This window comes from Neoarius graeffei, chromosome 11 (genome assembly GCF_027579695.1).
Source record: "Neoarius graeffei isolate fNeoGra1 chromosome 11, fNeoGra1.pri, whole genome shotgun sequence".
Classification (NCBI taxonomy): Eukaryota; Metazoa; Chordata; class Actinopteri; order Siluriformes; family Ariidae; genus Neoarius; species Neoarius graeffei.
Genome location: NC_083579.1, coordinates 49,938,888 through 49,961,534, shown reverse-complemented (window position 1 = coordinate 49,961,534; position 22,647 = coordinate 49,938,888). Strand labels below are relative to the sequence as shown.

General features: G+C 41.4%; 1 protein-coding gene across 2 annotated transcripts in view; it reads left to right on the top strand.

Annotated features, from left to right (window-relative positions):
* The first annotated feature begins 10,146 nt into the window (after window positions 1-10,146).
* Window positions 10,147-22,647, top strand: part of adam17a (ADAM metallopeptidase domain 17a) — a 57,837-nt gene continuing 45,336 nt past the window's right edge. For both annotated transcript variants that reach the window (XM_060934110.1, XM_060934109.1), the window contains exon 1: window positions 10,147-10,539. In XM_060934110.1, coding sequence (XP_060790093.1) covers window positions 10,425-10,539 — 115 coding nt within the window. In that variant the 5' untranslated portion in view covers window positions 10,147-10,424. The remainder of the gene's footprint in view (window positions 10,540-22,647) is intronic.

The following is a 22,647-nucleotide window of genomic DNA, read 5'->3' as shown; positions in this document are numbered from 1 at the left end:
GTTCGACAGTGTGAAATTGCAAAGAGTTTGAGCATATCATCATCTACAGTGCATAATATCATCAAAAGATTCAGAGAATCTGGAAGAATCTCTGTGCATAAGGGTCAAGGCCGGAAAACCATACTGGGTGCCCGTGATCTTCGGGCCCTTAGACGGCACTGCATCACATACAGGCATGCTTCTGTATTGGAAATCACAAAATGGGCTCAGGAATATTTCCAGAGAACATTATCTGTGAACACAATTCACCGTGCCATCCGCCGTTGCCAGCTAAAACTCTATAGTTCAAAGAAGCCGTATCTAAACATGATCCAGAAGCGCAGACGTCTTCTCTGGGCCAAGGTTCTTTTAAAATGGACTGTGGCAAAGTGGAAAACTGTTCTGTGGTCAGACGAATCAAAATTTGAAGTTCTTTATGGAAATCAGGGACGCTGTGCCATTCGGACTAAAGAGGAGAAGGACGACCCAAGTTGTTATCAGTGCTCAGTTCAGAAGCCTGCATCTCTGACGGTATGGGGTTGCATTAGTGCGTGTGGCATGGGCAGCTTACACATCTGGAAAAACACCATCAATGCTGAAAGGTATATCCAGGTTCTAGAGCAACATATGCTCCCATCCAGACAACATCTCTTTCAGGAAAGACCTTGCATTTTTCCACATGACGATGCCAAACCACATACTGCATCAATTACAGCATCATGGCTGCGTAGAAGAAGGGTCCGGGTACTGAACTGTCCAGCCTGCAGTCCAGATCTTTCACCCATAGAAAACATTTGGCGCATCATAAAACGGAAGATACAACAAAAAGGACCTAAGACAGTTGAGCAACTAGAATCCTACATTAGACAAGAATGGGTTAACATTCCTATCCCTAAACTTGAGCAACTTGTCTCCTCAGTCCCCGGACGTTTACAGACTGTTGTAAAGAGAAAAGGGGATGTCTCACAGTGGTAAACATGGCCTTGTCCCAACTTTTTTGAGATGTGTTGTTGTCATGAAATTTAAAATCACCTAATTTTTCTCTTTAAATGATACATTTTCTCACTTTAAACATTTGATATGTCATCTATGTTCTATTCTGAATAAAATATGGAATTTTGAAACTTCCACATCATTGCATTCCGTTTTTATTTACAATTTGTACTTTGTCCCAACTTTTTTGGAATTGGGGTTGTATACCGGGAGCCAGGGTGCTGGACATAGCAGGTAATCTTAGAGTCCTAGGCAAGCACAGGTTCTCAAAGATGGTTATCCATGCAGGAGCTAATGATATACGCCTTCATCAGTCTGAGGTTACTAAGAGTAACTTTGTAGAGGTGTTTAAATTAGCGAAGGCGATGTCCGATGCTGTAGTATGCTCTGGCCCCATCCCAATACGGTGTGGTGATGTAGCTTACAGCAGGTTATGGTCGCTGAACTGCTGGCTGTCCAGGTGGTGCTCTGAAAATAGTGTGGGCTTTATAGATAATTGGGCTAATTTTGAGGGCACTGCTGGCCTGTTAGGGCGGAACGGTATCCATCCCACTCAGGAAGGTGCTGCTCTCATTTCCTGCAGCATAGGTCATAGTCTCGGAACAGGCCTAGTTAATTTCTGACAATCCAGAGCCAAGGCCAGGGAGCAGACGAACAGGCTAAACCGACTGTCTGCTAGCTGCACAAAGTCGTCACTCAGGGTCCACTACATCGAGACTGTGTCTGTTCCCCGGGCTAAACAAAAAAGTAGAAATATTCAGAGAATTTGTTCCAGTAACCTAATCAATATAAAATTAGATCATACTGACTGTACAGCTGCTGCCAGCACCTTTTGATCTAAAGGTGGGGCTATTAAATATTCGCTTACATCTAAAGCGCTAATGGTTAATTAACTCATTACTGATCAGGAGTTTAATGTACTTTGTTTAACTGAAACATGGATTAAGCCAAATGAATATATAGCATTAAATGAAGCAAGTCCTCCTGGATACAGTTATATACACCAGCCTCGTGGCAGAGGAGAAGGCGTTGCGGTTATTTATAATGATTATCTAGGTGTAACACAAAAACCTGGTTATAAATTTAATACATTTGAAGTTCTTCATACTCATATAATGTATGTAGCCTCGAAAAATAAGTCTACCCAGTTAATTCCATTGCTTATTATTTACAGGCCCCCGGGGCCATATTCTGAGTTTCTTTCTGAATTTGCAGATTTTATCTCAGATCTGGTTATTTCCTTAGACAAAGCTTTAGTTGTCGGAGATTTTAATATTCACTTCGATAACCCAGAAGACCCTTTAAAATCAGCATTTGTGTCCATTTTAGATTCAGTAGGGATTAATCAGAATGTCATAGGACCGACCCATAATGGTGGTCACACCCTCGATCTAATACTAACATTCGGGTTAAACGTAGACAATATAGTCATACTTCCACAGTCTGAAGTTATCTCAGGTCATTATCTCATCTCATTCAAAATATGTCTGAGTAATAATATATGCACCTCACCACGCTACTGTATTAAACGTACATTCGCGTCAACTACTGCACAGAGCTTTATAAATGATCTCCCAGAGCTGTCAACTTTGATTGGGTCACTGTCAGCCCCTGCAGAACTTGATCAGGCAACTGAATGCTTAGAGTCAACATTCTACCATACCTTAGATAATGTAGCTCCTCTTAAAAGGAAAATGGTCAGAGACAAAAAATTAGCACCCTGGTATAATGATGACACTCGCACATTAAAACAGACCACTCGAAAATTGGAACGTAAATGGCATCAAACAAAATTGGTAGTGTTCAAATTAGCGTGGAAGGAGAGCTTCCTGAAGTATAGAAAAGCTCTTAGTGCTGCGAGATCAACATATCTCTCCTCCCTAATAGAAGATAACAAAAATAATCCTAGATTCCTATTTAATACTGGAGCAAAATTAACCAGGAATAAGTCCACTATAGACACATGCACACCTGTAGTACAGTGGTGCTTGAAAGTTTGTGAACCCTTTAGAATTTTCTATATTTCTGCATAAATATGACCTAAAACATCAGCAGATTTTCACACAAGTCCTAAAAGTAGATAAAGAGAACCCAGTTAAACAAATGAGACAAAAATATTATACTTGGTCATTTATGTATTGAGGAAAATGATCCAATATTACATATCTGTGAGTGGCAAAAGTATGTGAACCTTTGCTTTCAGTATCTGGTGTGACCCCCTTGTGCAGCAATAACTGCAGCTAAACGTTTCTGGTAACTGTTAATCAGTCCTGCACACTGGCTTGGAGGAATTTTAGCCCGTTCCTCCGTACAGAACAGCTTCAACTCTGGGATGTTGGTGGGTTTCCTCACATGAACTGCTCGCTTCAGGTCCTTCCACAACATTTCGATTGGATTAAGGTCAGGACTTTGACTTGGCCATTCCAAAACATTAACTTTATTCTTCTTTAACCATTCTTTGGTAGAACGACTTGTGTGCTTAGGGTCATTGTCTTGCTGCATGACCCACCTTCTCTTGAGATTCAGTTCATGGACAGATGTCCTGACATTTTCCTTTAGAATTCTCTGGTATAATTCAGAATTCATTGTTCCATCAATGATGGCAAGCCGTCCTGGCCCAGATGCAGCAAAACAGGCCCAAACCATGATACTACCACCACCATGTTTCACAGATGGGATAAGGTTCTTATGCTGGAATGCAGTGTTTTCCTTTCTCCAAACATAACGCTTCTCATTTAAACCAAAAAGTTCTATTTTGGTCTCATCCATCCACAAAAATTTTTCCAATAGCCTTCTGGCTTCCCAAGTGATCTTTAGCAAACTGCAGGCGAGCAGCAATGTTCTTTTTGGAGAGCAGTGGCTTTCTCCTTGCAACCCTGCCATGCACTCCACTGTTGTTCAGTGTTCTCTTGATGGTGGACTCATGAACATTAATATTAGCCAATGTGAGAGAGGCCTTCAGTTGCTTAGAAGTTACCCTGGGGTCCTTTGTGACCTCGCCGACTATTACACGCCTTGCTCTTGGAGTGATCTTTGTTGGTCGACCACTCCTGGGGAGGGTAACAATGGTCTTGAATTTCCTCTGTTTGTACACAATCTGTCTGACTGTGGATTGGTGGAGTCCAAACTCTTTAGAGATGGTTTTGTAACCTTTTCCAGCCTGATGAGCATCAACAACGCTTTTTCTGAGGTCCTCAGAAATCTCCTTTGTTCGTGCCATGATACACTTCCACAAACATGTGTTGTGAAGATCAGACTTTGATAGATCCCTGTTCTTTAAATAAAACAGGGTGCCCACTCACACCTGATTGTCATCCCATTGATTGAAAACACCTGACTCTAATTTCACCTTCAAATTAACTGCTAATCCTAGAGGTTCACATACTTTTGCCACTCACAGATATGTAATATTGGATCATTTTCCTCAATAAATAAATGACCAAGTATAATATTTTTGTCTCATTTGTTTAACTGGGTTCTCTTTATCCACTTTTAGGACTTGTGTGAAAATCTGATGATGTTTTAGGTCATATTTATGCAGAAATATAGAAAATTCTAAAGGGTTCACAAACTTTCAAGCACCACTGTATGTAGTAGCAACAATTTCATGAATTTTTTTTAATGACAAAATTGAGAATATCCAACAAAAAATTCAAACTACTAATTTAAGGTCAGACAATGAAAGTGACCCTGTAGTTAACAATATAACTATCAGATCATCAATTAGAATGTTTTACTCCCCTAGAAGAAACTGAATTACTTTCATTAATCTCAGCATCAAAAGCCTCAACTTGTGTACTAGATCCCTTACCTACACATCTATTCAAACAGATAATACCTGAAGTAATTGAACCGCTTCTAAAAATAATAAATTATTCTCTTACGATTGGTTATGTATCCAAATCCTTTAAACTAGCAGTTATCAAACCCCTGATTAAAAAACCTCCCCTTTATCAAACCTCCCCTTTATCTCCAAGATCCTTGAAAAAGCTGTGGCACAGCAGTTATGCTCATATTTACATAGGAATAGCATCCATGAAATGTATCAGTCAGGATTTAGACCTCATCATAGCACAGAGATAGCTCCGGTTAAAGTAGTAAACGACCTACTGTTGGCGTCTGATCAGGGCTGTGTCTCGCTGCTTGTGTTGCTTGACCTTAGTGCAACATTTGATACCATTGATCATTCCATTCTTCTGGATAGACTAGAAAATGTTGTGGGAGTTAAGGGAACGGCACTCTCCTGGCTCAGGTCTTATTTAACTGATCATTATCAGTATGTTGATATAAATGGTGATATTTCTAGACATACTGAGGTAAAGTTTGGTGTTCCACAAGGTTCTGTCTTGGGTCCACTGCTTTTTTCTTTATATATGTTACCTCTGGGTGATATTACGGTATTCATAAACATTGTATTAGTTTCCACTGTTATGCTGATGACACACAGTTGTATGTTTCTGCAAAACCTGATGAGAGACACCAGCTTAATAGAATTGAGGAATGTGTAAAGGGCATTAGACACTGGATGCTTATTAATTTCCTTCTGCTTAACTCTGACAAGACTGAAGTACTTGTACTAGGACCACATGCAGCTAGAAGTAAGTTTTCTGATTACACAGTAACTCTGGATGGCCTTTCTGTTTCTTCACGTGCAGCAGTAAAACACCTCGGGGTGATTTATTGACCAGTCTTTCATTCGAAACGCACATTGATAACATTACCCAGATAGCTTTCTTTCATCTCAGAAATATTGCTAAGATAAGAAATTTTATGTCACTATGTGACATGGAAAAACTAGTTCATGCTTTCATTACCTCCAGGTTGGATTACTTTTACAATAGTAGTATTTTATAATCAATGCGAAATTTGATTGGGAGCCTTACTGTCTGGATGTTCCAATAAGTGCATAAACAAGCTCCAGTTAGTTCAAAATGCAGCAGCAAGAGTCCTTACTAGAACTAGAAAATATGACCACATCACCCCTGTCTTATCCACACTGCACTGGCTCCCAATCAAATTTTGCATTGATTATAAAATACTACTATTGACTTTCAAAGCACTGAATGGTCTCGCACCACAGTACCTGAACGAACTTCTGGTCCTTTATGACCCGCCACGCCTACTTAGATCAAAAGGTGCAGGCTATCTGCTGGTACCTCGTATAGTGAAGGCAGGGCAGGCTCTAGGTCTTTGGCTGCCCTAGGCGAGATTGAGTTTTACCCCAACCCCCCCCCCCGAAAAAAACCCTCTAATAACACTTTAATCTAATGACTCTATTCTATTACTATTAAACAATGTACAGTGCATGGACAATAAACAAGAAGTCATTTTTATCTTTTTCATTATTGTTATTATTATCATTATTCACATAAAGTGTTACAAAGTAAAATGACCACACAAATTCAATACATATCTCCATATAATGGGCAAAAACTCTTCCGCACCCTGTTCAAAGTGTAGTGCATGGACAATAAACAAGAAATTATTTTTAGTTTCTTTTTTGCGATTAAAAGTTAACTCATCTCTGAAGAATTAACAAATTAAATGAATAAAAAATTCTACAATTCTAAATTGTGCCAACTTAAGCACCCTGTTAGGACATCAAAGGGCTGTATTTTCAAACAAAAGTGCTATTATGGGTACTTTGTTATTGAAGTAACATTACAATGGGACTCGTCTGGTCTTCCTAATGGCAAATTCCTTGATAATATCATCAAATGATATTTTTCTTGAGATCTCTTGGTTGATGCTCATCAGAGCAAGCCCATTCAGACGTTCTTGACTCATTGTTGACCTTAAGTATGTCTTCAGCAGTTTTAATTTTGAAAAGCTTCTTTCAGCAGAACCTACTGTCACAGGTAGTGTAACAGCAGAGGTAAAGAGCGCATATTTCTACATCCCCAGCCGCATCAGAGGTGTTGTAAAAAAGGTTTTCAACCTTTCATGAGCCAGGGCGCACTTTTTTCAATGAAAAAATCTCAAGGCACATCACCAATAGAAAATGTTGACTGAAACTAAAACGCTGTTGCCAATATTTACAATATACAGTCATTCTATAATTTTCCACGGTACACTTGGTGATCTCTCACGGCACACTAGTGTTCCACAGTACTAGAGTTCGGCAGCACAGTGGTTGAAAACACTGTACACCACTGATGCACTTGGTAACATCTCCATTCAATAACTCCAGCCCTCCTTTTTGGTGGGGTTTTGGTCGCCCTTGGCGCCCCTGGGCACACTTTGCGCTCTAGGCAATTGCCGGCGCTGGTAAAGAGAACACATCTGAGTGCTTGTTTCGTTTCCCTGCAGTCTTGACGCACTGAGATTGTTTCTTGTTTTCAACGCGTTTATTATATTTTCCTCCAGGAAGGTCTTCGCAACATGGTTGCTTGAATGAGCTGCTAAACTGTCATTTTAATGAGAACACAGATCAACAAAGCAACTTTGTTTTATTAAAAAAAAAAAAACGTGCCAGGCACCATTGGAATATCTCGCTGCGAAACGTGTTCGGTGCATAAAAGACCTTTACTTCAGCCCAGACTGCTCAACGACACCGACAGACTGCTCCAAGTGCAGCCATAACAAGCAACAGATCTATGTCAGTTATCTACATTATGCAAAAACACTCTTTAGCCAACAACACTTAGGCTATAGAGATCTTGCAGTCACGTGACCGGAAAGTACACAGCCGCCATCTTGTCGGTCAACAGCACAGCTGAATATTGCTGCACTCGTGTACAGAATGGATCAATTTCAACCGACGGACTACACGGCTCATTTTTCTAATGAACAGATAACTAGATATATGTCTAAAATAAACGATCTACAGATTAGTGACCCTTATGGCTTACCGGACGGAGTTTTCACGACCGTGTCAGTGGATTTTGAACTGCCAGAGGTAGAATACCCAGATGTGTATAATTACCTCATTAACTTTCCCTCGCTGTTCAGTGGTGAAGCACTGCGTGCTTATAAATCTCTGAACAGTTATCTTTACAGAAATTCAGGATTTGCCAGCGACTCAGATGTGGCATCTTGTAAACAAGAAAATGATCCTCACTGGACGGGTAAGTCACTTAAGTATTGAGTATAGCACTGACCAGCCGATTATAGACTAGAATAAGGTAATTCCAGCTGTAATTCCAAATCGTCCGTCTTGTTTACCTGGCGTTGGAGAGGTAGAGGCTTAGCAGTGGAGGTTTGAGTGGCTGTTTTCTGAGCTTAGTCAACAGGCCGGCTCTGCAGCCTCGCTTTTGCTTCCGCTCCCGACGCCGCCTCCTTCGCTTTGCTTCCGATAACAATCCACGGAGACCCCGCTGGTCTCGCTATCTCGTCCGGAATGTTGTGCATGCGATGGAAATCGCTACAAACCGTCATTTTCTGCTGGAAACCAATGTCCAGTAAGTCCATACGGTTGTAGTGGATATTGAAGTCCGGTACAGACGAACAACACGCAAAAATACACACAAAAAACATAAAAAACGTGCACAGGTAGGGAGAGCTTGTAGCCACAGCCGTTGTAGTAGAATTGTATATAGTAGGGTTTTCCAGAAGAAAAGGTAGAAGCAGAAGTAGAACCAGAAGTAGAAGTAGAAGGCGGAAATATGGCGGTTGACCAACAAGATGGCGTCTGTCACAATCTGGATCGGCTGTGCCGTCACATGCAAGTGCTCCATTACATGGCCAAAACAGAGAATAGCTGCGGATGCACACTTGAGTGCTTATTGTTTCATGATTAACAACCACCACCACACCCCACCCAGCTTCTTTTGACAAATCGCACCCTGACTACATGCTTTGCTGTACAATTAAATTAGGCTAAGACATTATAATGCTGACTCTTTTTCAGAATAGTGGAAATCATATTTTTTCTCCCCCCGTTTCTGCGCCCCTGGATGGACGCAGGGCCCTTAGCATTTGCCTATATTGCCATGGGCCGGCTCTGAGTGAAGGCTACATCAGGGGGCAGAGCCTTTTCTTACAAAGCCCCACAGTTATGGAACAGCCTTCCAAGTAATGTTCAGGAATCAGACACAGTCTGTGTTTAAGTCTAGGCTGAAAACATATGTTTAGTCAAGCCTTTTGTTAATGGTGTTTATGAGGTAAAGGAGTAGATCTGGAGGGTCCTCAGACAGAGTGTTTTGGTAAACTGGGATGTATGGATGCTGTCCGTCCCCACTCGCTTGCTCACTCGAGTTCGTTGACGGTGTAGTGGCTGGCTGCTTTATGTCCCGGGGCTCCCTCATGCCTGTGTTACCTTCTGGCTCTCCCCTTTTAGTTATGCTGTCATAGTTATGGCCCTTTTCCACTACCCTTTTTCAGCTCGCTTCAGCTCACTTCAGCCCGACACGGCTCGTGTTTCGACTACCAAAAACCAGCACGACTCAGCTCGTTTCAGCCCTGCTTAGCCCCTAAAACTCGCACCGTTTTGGAGTGGGGCTGAAGTGAGCCAAGCCGTGCCGAGTGAGGCTGGGGGCGTGAGCAGACACTCCCCTGTGCACTGATTGGTGAGGAGGAGTGTCCTCACATGCCCACACACCCCGTGAGCGCGCTGGGATCTGTAAACACTGCAAACCCGGAAGGAGAATAATTACGAATTACGAGAATTTCTGAAGCCTTATGCGCCTCGCCTCATCTATACGCTCTTGCCAGTATCTGTCCGCGACGCGTTGTCGGTGACAACAAGCCACAGCACCAAGACCAACACTAACGACTCCATGTCCTCCATGTTTATTGTTTACTATTCGGGTCGTGAGACTACCGCTTAAAAGCTCACTGATGTCACTGTTTGCGCTGCTTAATGACATCACGTGACGTCCACCCACTTTCGCTAACTCCACCCAATGTGTCCACCCACTTCCAGCCAGCACGGTTCAGCGCGGTTGTAGTCGAAATGCAACTCCAACAGCCCAACTCAGCACGGCTCAGCACGGCACGGCTCAGCCGCGTTTGTAGTGGAAAAGCGGCATAAGTTTTGCCAGAGTCCCTGCTTGTACTCAGTGCCCTTTCACTCGGTTGCAATAATCGAAACCGGCCACAGATGGCAGTGTTCTCAGTTTAATAGGGAATTGTTTATCCTACCGATATCCCGCCTTCTCTATCAGGATTGGTTCGTGGTTTGTGGTCTGTCCAATCACCTGCCTGCTTGTAAGAACGACTCAGTAAGCAGTACGAGGGAAGGGGATGAAGGGAAATGGAAAGGACTGGTGAATGGTTCTGATCCGGAAGTACACCTACGGGAAGTTCAGTCGACGCGGTTTCTGGCAAATAGTGGGATATTTTATTTTATTCGCGTGTATATTTTATTTTCCCACAGACGAGAAGACACTGTAGACCGTTAATAATATCATGGGTGCGGTTTAAAACTGATTTAGTCCAAATAAAAGCAGCAGGAGTTGGAGATGATGTTTTGAGAGCTGATTTCTGATACAGTGAGATGCGACGCTGCTAGGATGAAGTTTCTGATCCTTTTAAGCCTCACCGTTTCGCCTTTCTGGGTGAAGAGTGCCCTGAATCCTAGATCGGTGGAGAAGGAGCTGAGAGACCAGGAAGAGGACCAAGAGTTTGGTGAGGAGCTTTTTAGCGACCAGACATTTTAGCTGTAGTTTCTTTGAGCACAAACACGACGTTGTGTCTCAAAACAACAACAACAACACAACCTCACTGCTAACCTCATTAACTCTGACTCACTGTGGTGTTTTTTTCGTTTCTCTCTGGTTTGAGCTGGAATTTGCAGACATTAGTGTTGACAGTGTTTTAAAAAATTGTTTTTCTTCTTGGCCTTAAGAATCAGAGTGACCAGAGCTGTTAGTGTCCTCTCTTGGGTATTAAACACCACAAAGCTCTGATTTACATGCAAATGATATCAGGAACTACATTTCTGTATTATTTATGTTTTATATTTCAGTGAAGTGTCTCCATCATTCCAAAAACAAAATCCTGTTCAATGGCTTCAGTGTTAAGGTTGTCTCAAGGTGAAGAGATGTTTTCAGATTCATCATTCATACATAAGGGTCTGTCTCAGAAACTGGGTACTGTGGGGGGACCCCACTAAATATACTCAGTCAATAAACTATACTGTTTTGAATGGTGATGTTGGTTTTAATTTGAAATAAAATGATGAAAAATAATACAGATAAAACTAAGTTTTTGATGTGAGTATTCAGAATTTGGCAAAAATTCTGCAAATTTGTGGAAAAATGGCGGCTTGATCTGGGACATGATAAATGGTTGACTACATCGCATTCCCTTAAAAAGGTTGTAGTCCACTGAAAAGTCTACAGTTATCACTAATTGTATTTTAAGTTGTAACTTTATACACCTAAGGATTGGTGCACTCACAGAATAATCATAACCGTAATAAAACATCATGCAAAATATTTGATCACTGTTGTAACTCCATTTTCCGCAGACCCAAAACGAATACGATCGTGTGTTTTGATCTAAACGGAAAGCCTCAGGGTCAAGGTCACTACCTCACCAACAGTAGTAACTTAAAATCACTACGCCATATAAACATTTAGTTATAAATCTGCGATTTTGTTTTTTAAAACGAAAGCTGAAAGTTAGGTATAGAATATGTTTCTTACAGAATATGTTACGATGGTAGCTGGTCTTGTATGAATTTCTGAGCTATAAAATTGGTTGTGGTCTATTTTTTTTTTTTTTACCGTAGCGTGTTATTTGTGTGCGGGGAAGGACACGCATTAACAATTTGCATGTGTAGAATAGAATTTTCCACTCCAACAGTTAGAAGTTGATTGTGCTTCCATTTGAGGTCTTTCTGTTTCGCGAGTGATCTGTTTGGACGTTATCACTGAAAAGGGGAGGTTTTTTTTTTTTTTAGTCTTGCAGTATAACCGTACTGGGTACTGTGGGGGTTCCCCACTAAATATACTCAGTCAATAAACTATACTGTTTTGAATGGTGATGTTGGTTTTAATTTGAAATAAAATGATACAGATAAAACTAAGTCTTTGATGTGAATATTCAGAATTTGGCAAAAATTCTGCAAATTTGTGGAAAAATGGCGGCTTGATCTGGGACATGATGATAAATGGTTGACTACATCGCATTCCCTTAAAAAGGTTGTAGTCCACTGAAAAGTCTACAGTTATCACTAATTGTATTTTTAAGTTGTAACTTTATACACCTAAGGATTGGTGTTTGTTTCTTTTTCATCTTACTTTCATATTTTGTAGCGTTTGCGTATTTTTGGCCAATATTTTGCAACCATGGTCAATTTAGATCGAACGTTTGATAGAATCTACGGCCAGTCATTTTGCCCCGCCCCTCGCGTTCCGTCCAGTGCGGTAGTGATGTCCCGTTGCTCGCGTGCCACAGCAGAGACCCGCGCAACCTTCAGCCGGTACAGTCGCTGTTCTTTTACCACCGCCGTTATTCTCATCTTTCCGGTGTGTTCTTGATTTTTCCATAGTGTCCTATTGTCCTATTTCACCATATCAAATACCCAAAATGTATCATATTATTTCAGTGAATAATCAATTCAGTCATCATAACTTGGCATTTTTAACCCAAGCAATCAAAAAGAGGAAGTTTATTCAATATTTTCACTCATCTGTGAAGGAGGGGCTTTAATTCTTCATGATGTAGTTATTTTATATGTAAATCAATTTTACAAAAGCATTTGAATTGTAATCAAAAAAAATTTCCACAGTGGAGGCCAGATAAAGCAAGATGCTATCTTTATTCTTATTAAACATGACAAAAGAAACATTGTTGGGTAAATGCAAAAAAAAAATTAAAATTAGAAAGTTTAATTTTTGACCATAATGTCCCAAATGAGAGACCAGTTTCTGAGACGGACCCATATATATAATATGTTTGTCCTTCCCAAATTCTAGCTAATAAACTCTACAGATCAGCAACAAGGCCTATATTTTATGGTGTATTAATTCTAAGACTATTAGAAAGTGTTATGCTTTTAAAGACAGCTTTATAAGGTTTTATCTGCCTGTTTGTTCTTAAGCAATCACTTGGTAAACTTAGCTAAGACATAGGCCTGTCAAGATAACACATTTTGTTGGACGATATATCGTCTCAGAAATTATTGCGATAAGATATTGTTGACGTCTTTTCAAGACAATTTTATGCCACTAGTAAAATGATCATGCAAATACACCCTTTCAAAGAACAGTAAACTTTAATTAAAAGTCAACTTGTTCAATTCAACAGTGGAATGTAAAAAAAAAAACCTAAAGAAATAAAACAATCAAACAAAACCACTCAAGAAATAAAATACAATCTATGGCTCTTAAAAATTGCACTTAAGTAAATATTAACTTGGCACAGGGTAAGAAAAAGACATTCTTTTCTTCACAGGCAACATTCTGCTAATCCAGTTTCTCAAAGATGAGTACCCCAATAAACAAAGTGCAAAGTAACAACGTATTGCCAGCTGTCATTTGGATAAAAGTGACAACAATTAGAACGAGATAGCAAGTTTGATACAACAATACAATTTAGAACTCTTAGGGCCTCTGCATGCTCTTGCGACAAGGCTTTCGCAGATAGCTTTTCGCAGACAGTTGTAATTTATCGTTGAGCGGGGAGTAATAGGCGTGCGCAATGTTATGCATCGCCACAATGCGAGGGGGCGCGAAGTCGCGAAATCGCTAGGAGTAGTTGGTGGGTGTGGTTAGTGGAGTGTTTATCCTCCGGTTACTTATAATGACTAGAACTGGAGTCGTATAGATGTACGTACTTCCTCGATCAACCGCTCTTCGTGCTGCTCCATCTTCGCTCGTGTTTTTAAAAATGGCGGTCGTGAAAACAAACCAAACCGGGAAAGTAGGGAAGCGGAAGTGCGTGTACAGCGGATGTAGAGTGGACCAATCAGAGCCCTCTTGTCTGCGACGCTGTCTGCGAGGCTTCTGCGGTGGTCACAATTTTTGGGAGGTGCGCGCAGAGCGTCTGCGAAGGTGGGGGGGCTACGCAGACGCTGTTTGCGACGCTATCTGCGAGGACTGCATTGTCAGCATAAATTGGCGTTTAGACTGTCTGTGGACATCATGATCATTGAAACCTTTTCCACAAATTACAACTACTGTCCAGTGTCTTGTGGCTGGAGATGTCGATTGTGACTGAACTTTACCACAAACAGAACAACTAAATGGTCCCTCCAGTATGATTTTTTTTTTTCCTGTGTCTCTTGATGCGTCCAAAAGTTCCAGAACATTCAGAAGAGAGGTATCTGTAACTAACTGTTAAGACAGATTCCGAGCAAGGAACACCAACATGTTTACCTTGTGGGGCTTAAGGCAGGATCGCTCTGGAGTGGCATTGTTGCCAGCTGTGCTGAACATTCTCTCAGAGCTGGTGCTTGTTGCACAAACACGCATGTTTTTGTTTTGTTTTTTGCTGACTTGGCCATTAAAGGAAATCTTCTCTGATTATCACACCACCACATCAGGGGATCAGATGATGCATCGAGTGCTTCTTCCTGAAAGAATTTAGGTCAGCTCTGCATCAACTTGAGCCCTTTTTGGTACTGGGCAATTCCATGTAAATGTCAACCTCACCATGCAAAAATAAAGCAGCATGTAATACATCAAAACCACTCCCAGAGATCTCACCTAGGCCTGTATTTTACAGATGTGGATAAGTTGAACCAATTTATAACCAATCTAATATGTCACTGTCAGTCTTTCTTTCTTATAATGTAAAACCCAAGCTAAAATCAACTTTGATCATGTACAATTCTATATTATTGCCACAAGCCACAGAAATGTATGCAAAAATCCACAAAACAGCAAAACAATAGCCATCCTAAATATTATTTAAGAACTTTGATAGTTTTAGCTGATATTTAGAGAGTTTTTCAAAGGGTTATGGTGGTTAAATTGCTGATTTTCTAAACATATGCCATGTCTATTTCAGACCACGTCACATCCATAACAGAATTTCGTCGCATCCATAACGCTGACTTTTCCTTCCGAAACTCTGCATGAAGTACAAAATATTTTAAACAAAGATTTTTTAATATTCACCTTGGACCCCTCTATCAAATGGATATCTCCATTTCGACATTAGGTTTACGATTTCACAGAGTTTGATAAAAATGTACAGTCACCCAAGAAAAGTGATACTTTTTCTGTCACATCCATAACGCATCTTTTATTGGCATTTTCTGGCATGCCCTAGATGTACTATGGGAATTGTTCTTGTTCTATCACTTCTCCAGTATAGTACAGCCTTAAAATATGCAACACCTGTTTAAATACTGGGAGACGATAAAACATGCACTGGGTCATTTGTTGCCATTTTGAGTTCAAGTGTCACATCCATAACGCTGGAATTGCTCTACTGTAGCCTGTGCCTGACTTGTGAGTTGGGTTCTTCTGCTCTGAAGGTTGTCACTCAGTCTTTTCTTCCTCACGAGTGCTGGTGTAGGGTCATCATCAACGTTTCCCCTGGCACCTTTACTGGAGCTCTCACTCTCGTTTGCACTTTCGTTGCTTCCTTCTTGTTCTATGTTTAGCAGCTCTTCAGTGCCATCCAAATCAGCTGCATCCTCCATGCCACCATGATACCTTGGATCGAAAAGGTGGCCTTTGTCAGGAGGACTTGGATTTCAGGTGGGCTGTATTTCTCCATGAATACCTTGCACATGTTTGCTGTCAGTGCAGTATCATTGGGGTCTGGTGATAAAAGTTCACCTTTCCGAAGTTCTCACACAGGCTTTAAGCCTAGGTCACAACCGGACGTACGATTTTTTTTGGCCGTGCGATTTTTGGCGTTTCCCAAATCGCTGCGTTTTTTTTTTTTTTTTTTTGTTCATGGAGAAGGACGCACGTTGGCCGCAAGTTTGTCTTGCAACCTGAAAAAAACATAAGCCCCCGTAGAGTTTGTTTGACATGACAAAGAACCTCTGCGGCCAGTCTACGGCTTGAAAATCAGCACGTCACACGCGCGCCCTCCGTGCGTTTCACGCGCACCCTCCGTGCGTTTTTTGCATGTAGATCGGCCGTAGGAGCACGTACGGCCGGTTGTGACCGGGGCTTTACTGAGGACACGGTGACGTATGTTTCCCCAGAGAGAACATCTGTGAAATCAGCCACTGGCTTCATTGCTGCATTAATGGATTCCAACACTGAAACATCCTGCCAGGTCGGGTTGAGGTGGTCATGTTTTTGGTCTTCAACCAGTACACGTCTTATGGCTGGGAGTTGCTCCAGCACCCTCTCTACCATTTTTTTGCTTGGTTCCCCATCATGTGGCAACATCCTGTGGGAAAGATAGCAATTGCTGTTTTTCATTAGTTTAATCTATATCATCACATTAAAAAAAACACACTACTTTTTACATTTCCAATGTTTATCAAAAGTAATTGTACATATATTATAATCCAACAAATTATGTGATCATTACATACATACTGATTGAGTCGTTTACAGGCTGTAAAAATAAGTTGCAAATAAAGAACTCTTTAAATAATATATTGTGTTGCAATATCAATTTAGTAAGGTTTTCAATATTCTGTTACATATCAACTATCAGTGATTCATCCATCACTCACCAGTACTAAACTGTGTTGGGGAAGATTAGTTTCAGTTTGTGCCTTCCTCAGGTCTCTCTTCTTTATCCAGCTCATGTGGAAGGTGTTGACCAGATTTCTACAAAGGCCCATGGCACGTGCTGTGCGTTCCTTGTCACTGTCCAAACCATGGGTCACAGCCAAATGGACATTGTGGCCAAAACAACTGAGCCATGGCCAGCCAAGATTGCGTATTGCTGCCACGATGTTGGCACCATTGTCTCTGTAGTTATACAAACCAGTTTATTCTCACCCAGTGCCCAGTCTGCTAAAGCAGACTTCAGATTTTCTGCAAATATAGCCGCAGTATGGTTCTCCGGTATGTATTTAGTCTCTAAACACTTTGACTGCAGTGTCCAGTCAGCAGTTATGTAATGTATGGTTGAGCTTGACCACATGTCAGTTGTGGCAGAGTAAAACGAGACTTTTTTTTTTATCTCAGCCAGAATGTCATCTTTGACTTTGTTGTACAAAGCTGGGATGGCAGTTTGTGAAACTTTATTTATTTTTTTTTATTGTTTTTTGTAATTCATACTGTTTTTATCAAATTTCTGCAGCATTTCTCTAAATGTTGCCTTTTTCTACTGTGTTAAATGGCAGCATCTCTTTGGCTATATAGACCCCTTTCACTGACGTCACCCGAAACCGGAAGTAAACAGACCCTGCGCCATTTTGGAAGACCAGCTAACTCGTGATTAGGGGGAAATAACGGCAGCGGTATGTGAACCCATGAGAATAAAGTGGAGTGGCAGACGACTTAAACAAACAAATCTGAGCTGTTTTATTTATGATTTATTGGCCTAACAGTAGACTTGAAAGAAACCTGTGTGAGACTTGGCAAAAAACTGTGGATATAATGGATAAGTCTGTGCATGATCTGCGGACACTTTGAGGTAAGCAAACGCAAGAAATTCAGATTTAAAACATGCTAAAGTGGCCTCAAGTTGATAACTGTATGAGGAGCAAGCCTCCCAGACTTCTACAATTTAATAATAATAATAAAGGATGGTTTGGGGCTTGCTCTCCCTCCTATTATATAAATAAAACATAGTTGTTGTGTAGGCATACATCATAAATACATATGTATAATTTGGATAAATTAACCTAAATTATGGATACCTTAATAGTAACAAAAAGTATTAATTTTTCAACTGAAAAGATGTATTATTAAAAGATAAATATCAACAAGATTACCTTGGCCATAACTATGTGTAGGTTATTCTTAATAACAGCTGTAATATCACGACCCAAGCCACTAACAACATAATTGTAAGCCTGTAGCCCTTTGTAGGCTTTCAGGCCATCAGCAGTGTAGGCACTGGGTGTAAACAACAAATAGTTTACAATGTCTGGGTAGCAAACAGATGGCAGAATTGGTGTCCGGTCCTCCTTATGTATCTGACACGGAGAAATAATATAAATCGTGCTGCCTACCAGATTACAGTCGTCTGTTTTATTGTCTCAGTACTAGTATCACTTACTATACTCATCAGTCATAGATTAGTCCAGTACAACATGACCAGCTTGCTTTTTTCCATTTGACTGTCGCGAGTTTTTTCAGGCTGGTACGGTCAAAAATTGAAAAAAGTTTTGGCCTACTAAACTAGTCGTCGATTCTACTAGTATATTAATTGGAGTCGACATGAAAACGTTAGGTAAAAACTTTAAACCAGTACAATCTCTTCTTCAAAGTTTCACCAAATGGTTTTATTTATGCAATTTAAAGCTCATAATACTGTATAACTTTGGTCGAGTAAAAGCACGGAGCAAAAACATGGCTGAATCCTGAATGACTCCTATTTGTTTAAATAGGGGACTAGCTACATAGGCGGCAGGATGTAGTTTCTTTTTCCCTGCCATGGAAGCGCACTTGTATACCAAGGAGGAAAGCAATTTGCATTACAGCCGTGAGGCAGCTCGGCTCGGTTTTCCCTTTCGGGCGCTCTCGTTTTCTGTTAGAATTTGGTAAATAAAAAAAAAAATATATATTATTTACCAGCTTACCGGGTCCATTAACATAAATCTGACAGCTGACAAGGTCGGGATATAAACGAACTTTTGCGTTAAACTGTGTGCTTGGATTCACTTAATTTTTTCTGAGTCTTATCATATGGGTCAAACCCATCAATCACAGCCAGTTTCTCCACATACCGTGCCCTTTCTGCAGCTGGTAATGTACTCCCATAACCCAAATTATCATCCATCGTGTCACTTTACTCTCGCTCGTACTTTGTTTTATATTGTGAGTGCATGTACTTGGTCTTCCAATATGGCGCCTAACAAAATCTCGCGGCGCGGTGACGTCATGCGGTAGCCCTCTATATTGAGTTATGCTTTCTGTTAGCGCAGCGTTTCTCAACCTTTTTTCAGTCACGGCACCCTTCAGAAGTATGCAAATTCTCAAGGCACCCCCGTATAAAATATACGCAGTCACGCTGACCATACGCTGACCCCGGCAGTGACGTTGTGACATGAGAAAGGGGGCTGTGCGACAAATTTTGATGATGCATGAGGCAGCGATGATCTGCATGAGTGTAACTATTGTTTTTTGGAATTTTAATTCATTTTATTTATTTCAATGTTAGAATATATAATTTTTTGATGGCACCCATAATGAAGCCAGAAGGCACCCCAGGGTGCCACGGCACCCCAGTTGAGAAAGGCTGTGTTAGCGTATGCCATTTAGCGCTGTCCTGTTTATATTTATTTTGTCAGGCAAAAGCATCACTAATGCCCAACTGTTGGGGAAAGTGAGGGCTGTGCTTCTGCAACTGTTGCAGCTTTTGACCCCAGCTTAGAAAATTGGATGGGGTGATTGTGTTTGAGATGCGCGTGCAGGTTTGTGGTGTTAGCCTGCTTCATTGAGACAGTTTTAAAACACATTTTACAAACCGGCTCATTCAAATTAGTTGGTTCACCTCTGTCGTTAGGCACAAATCCGAAATATTCCCACGCTGGAGCCGTGCAACTTGGCTTCTGAACCAATTCCGTTTAGTTCCGAACTTGTTGGCTGGAATAATTTGTAAACAAAAAAAACTCAAGTCGAACAAACTCATTCGCTGTCTGTACAATGGAGCAATGTGGTGTTGTCTGTTCCCCATTCAGTGGATACCCTGGCTGGATAACTGTTGCATGCTGGGAGGCCCCTGCCTCTGACAGAGAGCCACGTGAGATGACAGAAAACCGCGCGGGGTTTTATTCAGTCAATGGGTCAAGCTAATACTCTGGCGACTTCCCTATGTAGATGTACAGCGCGTAAATGCCAAAATCGTTAAAAAAAAATTACTGAGTTTATTTTCATTTACCATACGATAAGTCCGTATATCAAATATTGCGACAGGCCTACTAAGACATTTTGGGCTTGTTAAGACTACATTACATTACCGGGCTCGACATTAAGGACTGCCCGATTGCCCGGGGCAAGTGAAACATGCATTTGGGCAAGCGGGAAAAAGCCAACCCGTTCGCACCGCCTCGTCTCCTCTTCCGCAAAAAGCCAACCCGTTCGCACCGCCTCGTCTCCTCTTCCGCAAAAAGCCAACCCGCGTCTCCTCTTCCGGAAAAAGCCAACCCGCTCGCACCGCCTCGTCTCCTCTTCCAGAAAAGGGTAAAAACTTCTTCCTGAACCGGTCCCATTGTTACAGTTCACTGCACAACAATAAGGCATGTTTTTTCTTTGGAAATTCCCGGATGCACGTCTGCACTCAAGCCGAACGGCAATGCAAGTAAACGGAAGTGGACTCAACTCAAGCGGTTTGTTTGTCTTGAATGACGTCACGCGCCGAGTGATCACGAAAATCGCCGAACAGAAATTCGCCGTGATCCGTACTAACTTATTTTAATTATTACTTATTAACAATACTTCTTGGGACCAGAAGAAAATTACAGAGGGTTTTTAACATATAAAGTTTCAAATGTGCATAAAATTGAAAACCGTTGCCTATGAGCTTCAAGCAGTGACAGCTTTAAGTGAGATGGGTTTAAAATGCTTTTGTACTGTACAGCTTTTGTGTTGGTATAATTTAAAAAAAAATTGCTGTCTGCTCAGCCCAAAGACTGCATGTTTTGTTTTGTTTTGGGGTTTTTTTTTGTATATTTTGTTCATTATATGTCATGGAAATTCAGCTTTTTAGTCAGAGGAAAGTCAGGGAATTTGACGTTTGACTATGATGTTTACATCCCAGTGATGTTTACATTTACACTCCTTTTAACCTGGAAAGCTTTGTATAAGCCTGAGGCTATGATTTGTAATGGCTGCACCAGAGACTTCCTCACACGCATGTCCGTAACATCCACAGCTCATCTCATCTCATTATCTCTAGCCGCTTTATCCTTCTACAGGGTCGCAGGCAAGCTGGAGCCTATCCCAGCTGACTACGGGCGAAAGGCAGGGTACACCCTGGACAAGTCGCCAGGTCATCACAGGGCTGACACATAGACACAGACAACCATTCACACTCACATTCACACCTACGGTCAATTTAGAGTCACCAGTTAACCTAACCTGCATGTCTTTGGACTGTGGGGGAAACCGGAGCACCCGGAGGAAACCCACGCGGACACGGGGAGAACATGCAAACTCCACACAGAAAGTCTCTTGCCGGCCACGGGGCTCGAACCCGGACCTTCTTGCTGTGAGGCGACAGCGCTAACCACTACACCATCATGCCGCCCCCACAGCTCATGATTAATATAAATTATAAGGAAAACCCTTGCCAGTGGATCGTAATGTGAGCAGCTTTTGTGTTGCGTATATGTGAAGTTTTCGATGTGAAGGTGGAACCAAGGATATTTCTTGTTGAAGCCTTGTTTTTGATTTTGGTGGTGTTTGCGTTTAAATTGTAGAATTTCCCTTGCAAATGAAACAGCCTTCAGTCACTTCCTTGTTTTGGTTTCTGAAAAGATAGGGCTGTCCAAAATAGCCTACCACTGTACTAATACAAATGGCTGTCTGGTATAAATGTTTTGGCAGCCTGTGTAGTGGTAGTATGCTGTTTTTGACTCTACAACACATCCCGTGCATGTGAGAGCACTTAATCACTTTCTGTGGGTTTCTTTTTTTTCTTCTCCTTCTCATTTGGACTGATTAATGTCAGTGATTTTATGAGAATAGTGACACCAGAATATCCAGGCTTCCTTGACTCATCATGATTTGCTGAATCTGGCTTGTTTGGTTTACCAGCTGTTTACTGGCCCAGTGATTTCACTATGAGGAGAAAAAACGATGGCAATTAGCCCTCAGCCTATAATTTATTAATTAAGGAATGAAATATAACATGCCATTATAGGAAAATAATCAATGATTGTTAGACTGAATCACACTACCTAGTGTTTTCCAGTGTAAACAGTTTTTATTTATTAAATTAAGACACGGGTTGTCCATTTATAGAATTTCCCTCACAGACGAAACGGCATTCAGTCACTTCCTGTTGTTTTGGTTCTTGAAAAGATAGGAACATTCAAAATAGCATACCGCTATACGAATACGACCGCATTCAAATAAGTGTCTGATATAAAGGCGTCTGGTTCAGATTTAATGTTGTGGAACGTCCAGAGGACAAATTGGTCCCGGATATTACTTGCATGGCGGCACGGTGGTGTAGTGGTTAGCGCTGTCGCCTCACAGCAAGAAGGTCCGGGTTCGAGCCCCGTGGCCGGCGAGAGACTTTCTGTGCGGAGTCTGCATGTTCTCCCCGTGTCCGCGTGGGTTTCCTCCGGGTGCTCCGGTTTCCCCCACAGTCCAAAGACATGCAGGTTAGGTTAACTGGTGACTCTAAATTGACCGTAGGTGTGAATGTGAGTGTGAATGGTTGTCTGTGTCTATGTGTCAGCCCTGTGATGACCTGGCGACTTGTCCAGGGTGTACCCCGCCTTTCGCCCGTAGTCAGCTGGGATAGGCTCCAGCTTGCCTGCGACCCTGTAGAACAGGATAAAGCGGCTAGAGATAATGAGATGAGATATGTAAATAATAATGAATATTTTTAAATGATTTTATCTGTAACCCTAATACTTCTTAGAATAGTCCTCTAGGCTACATCATTTGCAAATCAAAAGTTGGCTCACAGCAGATTTGTGAAGCCTGACTCATGGAAATCCACTCTTCGTTTGTCACCGAAGGC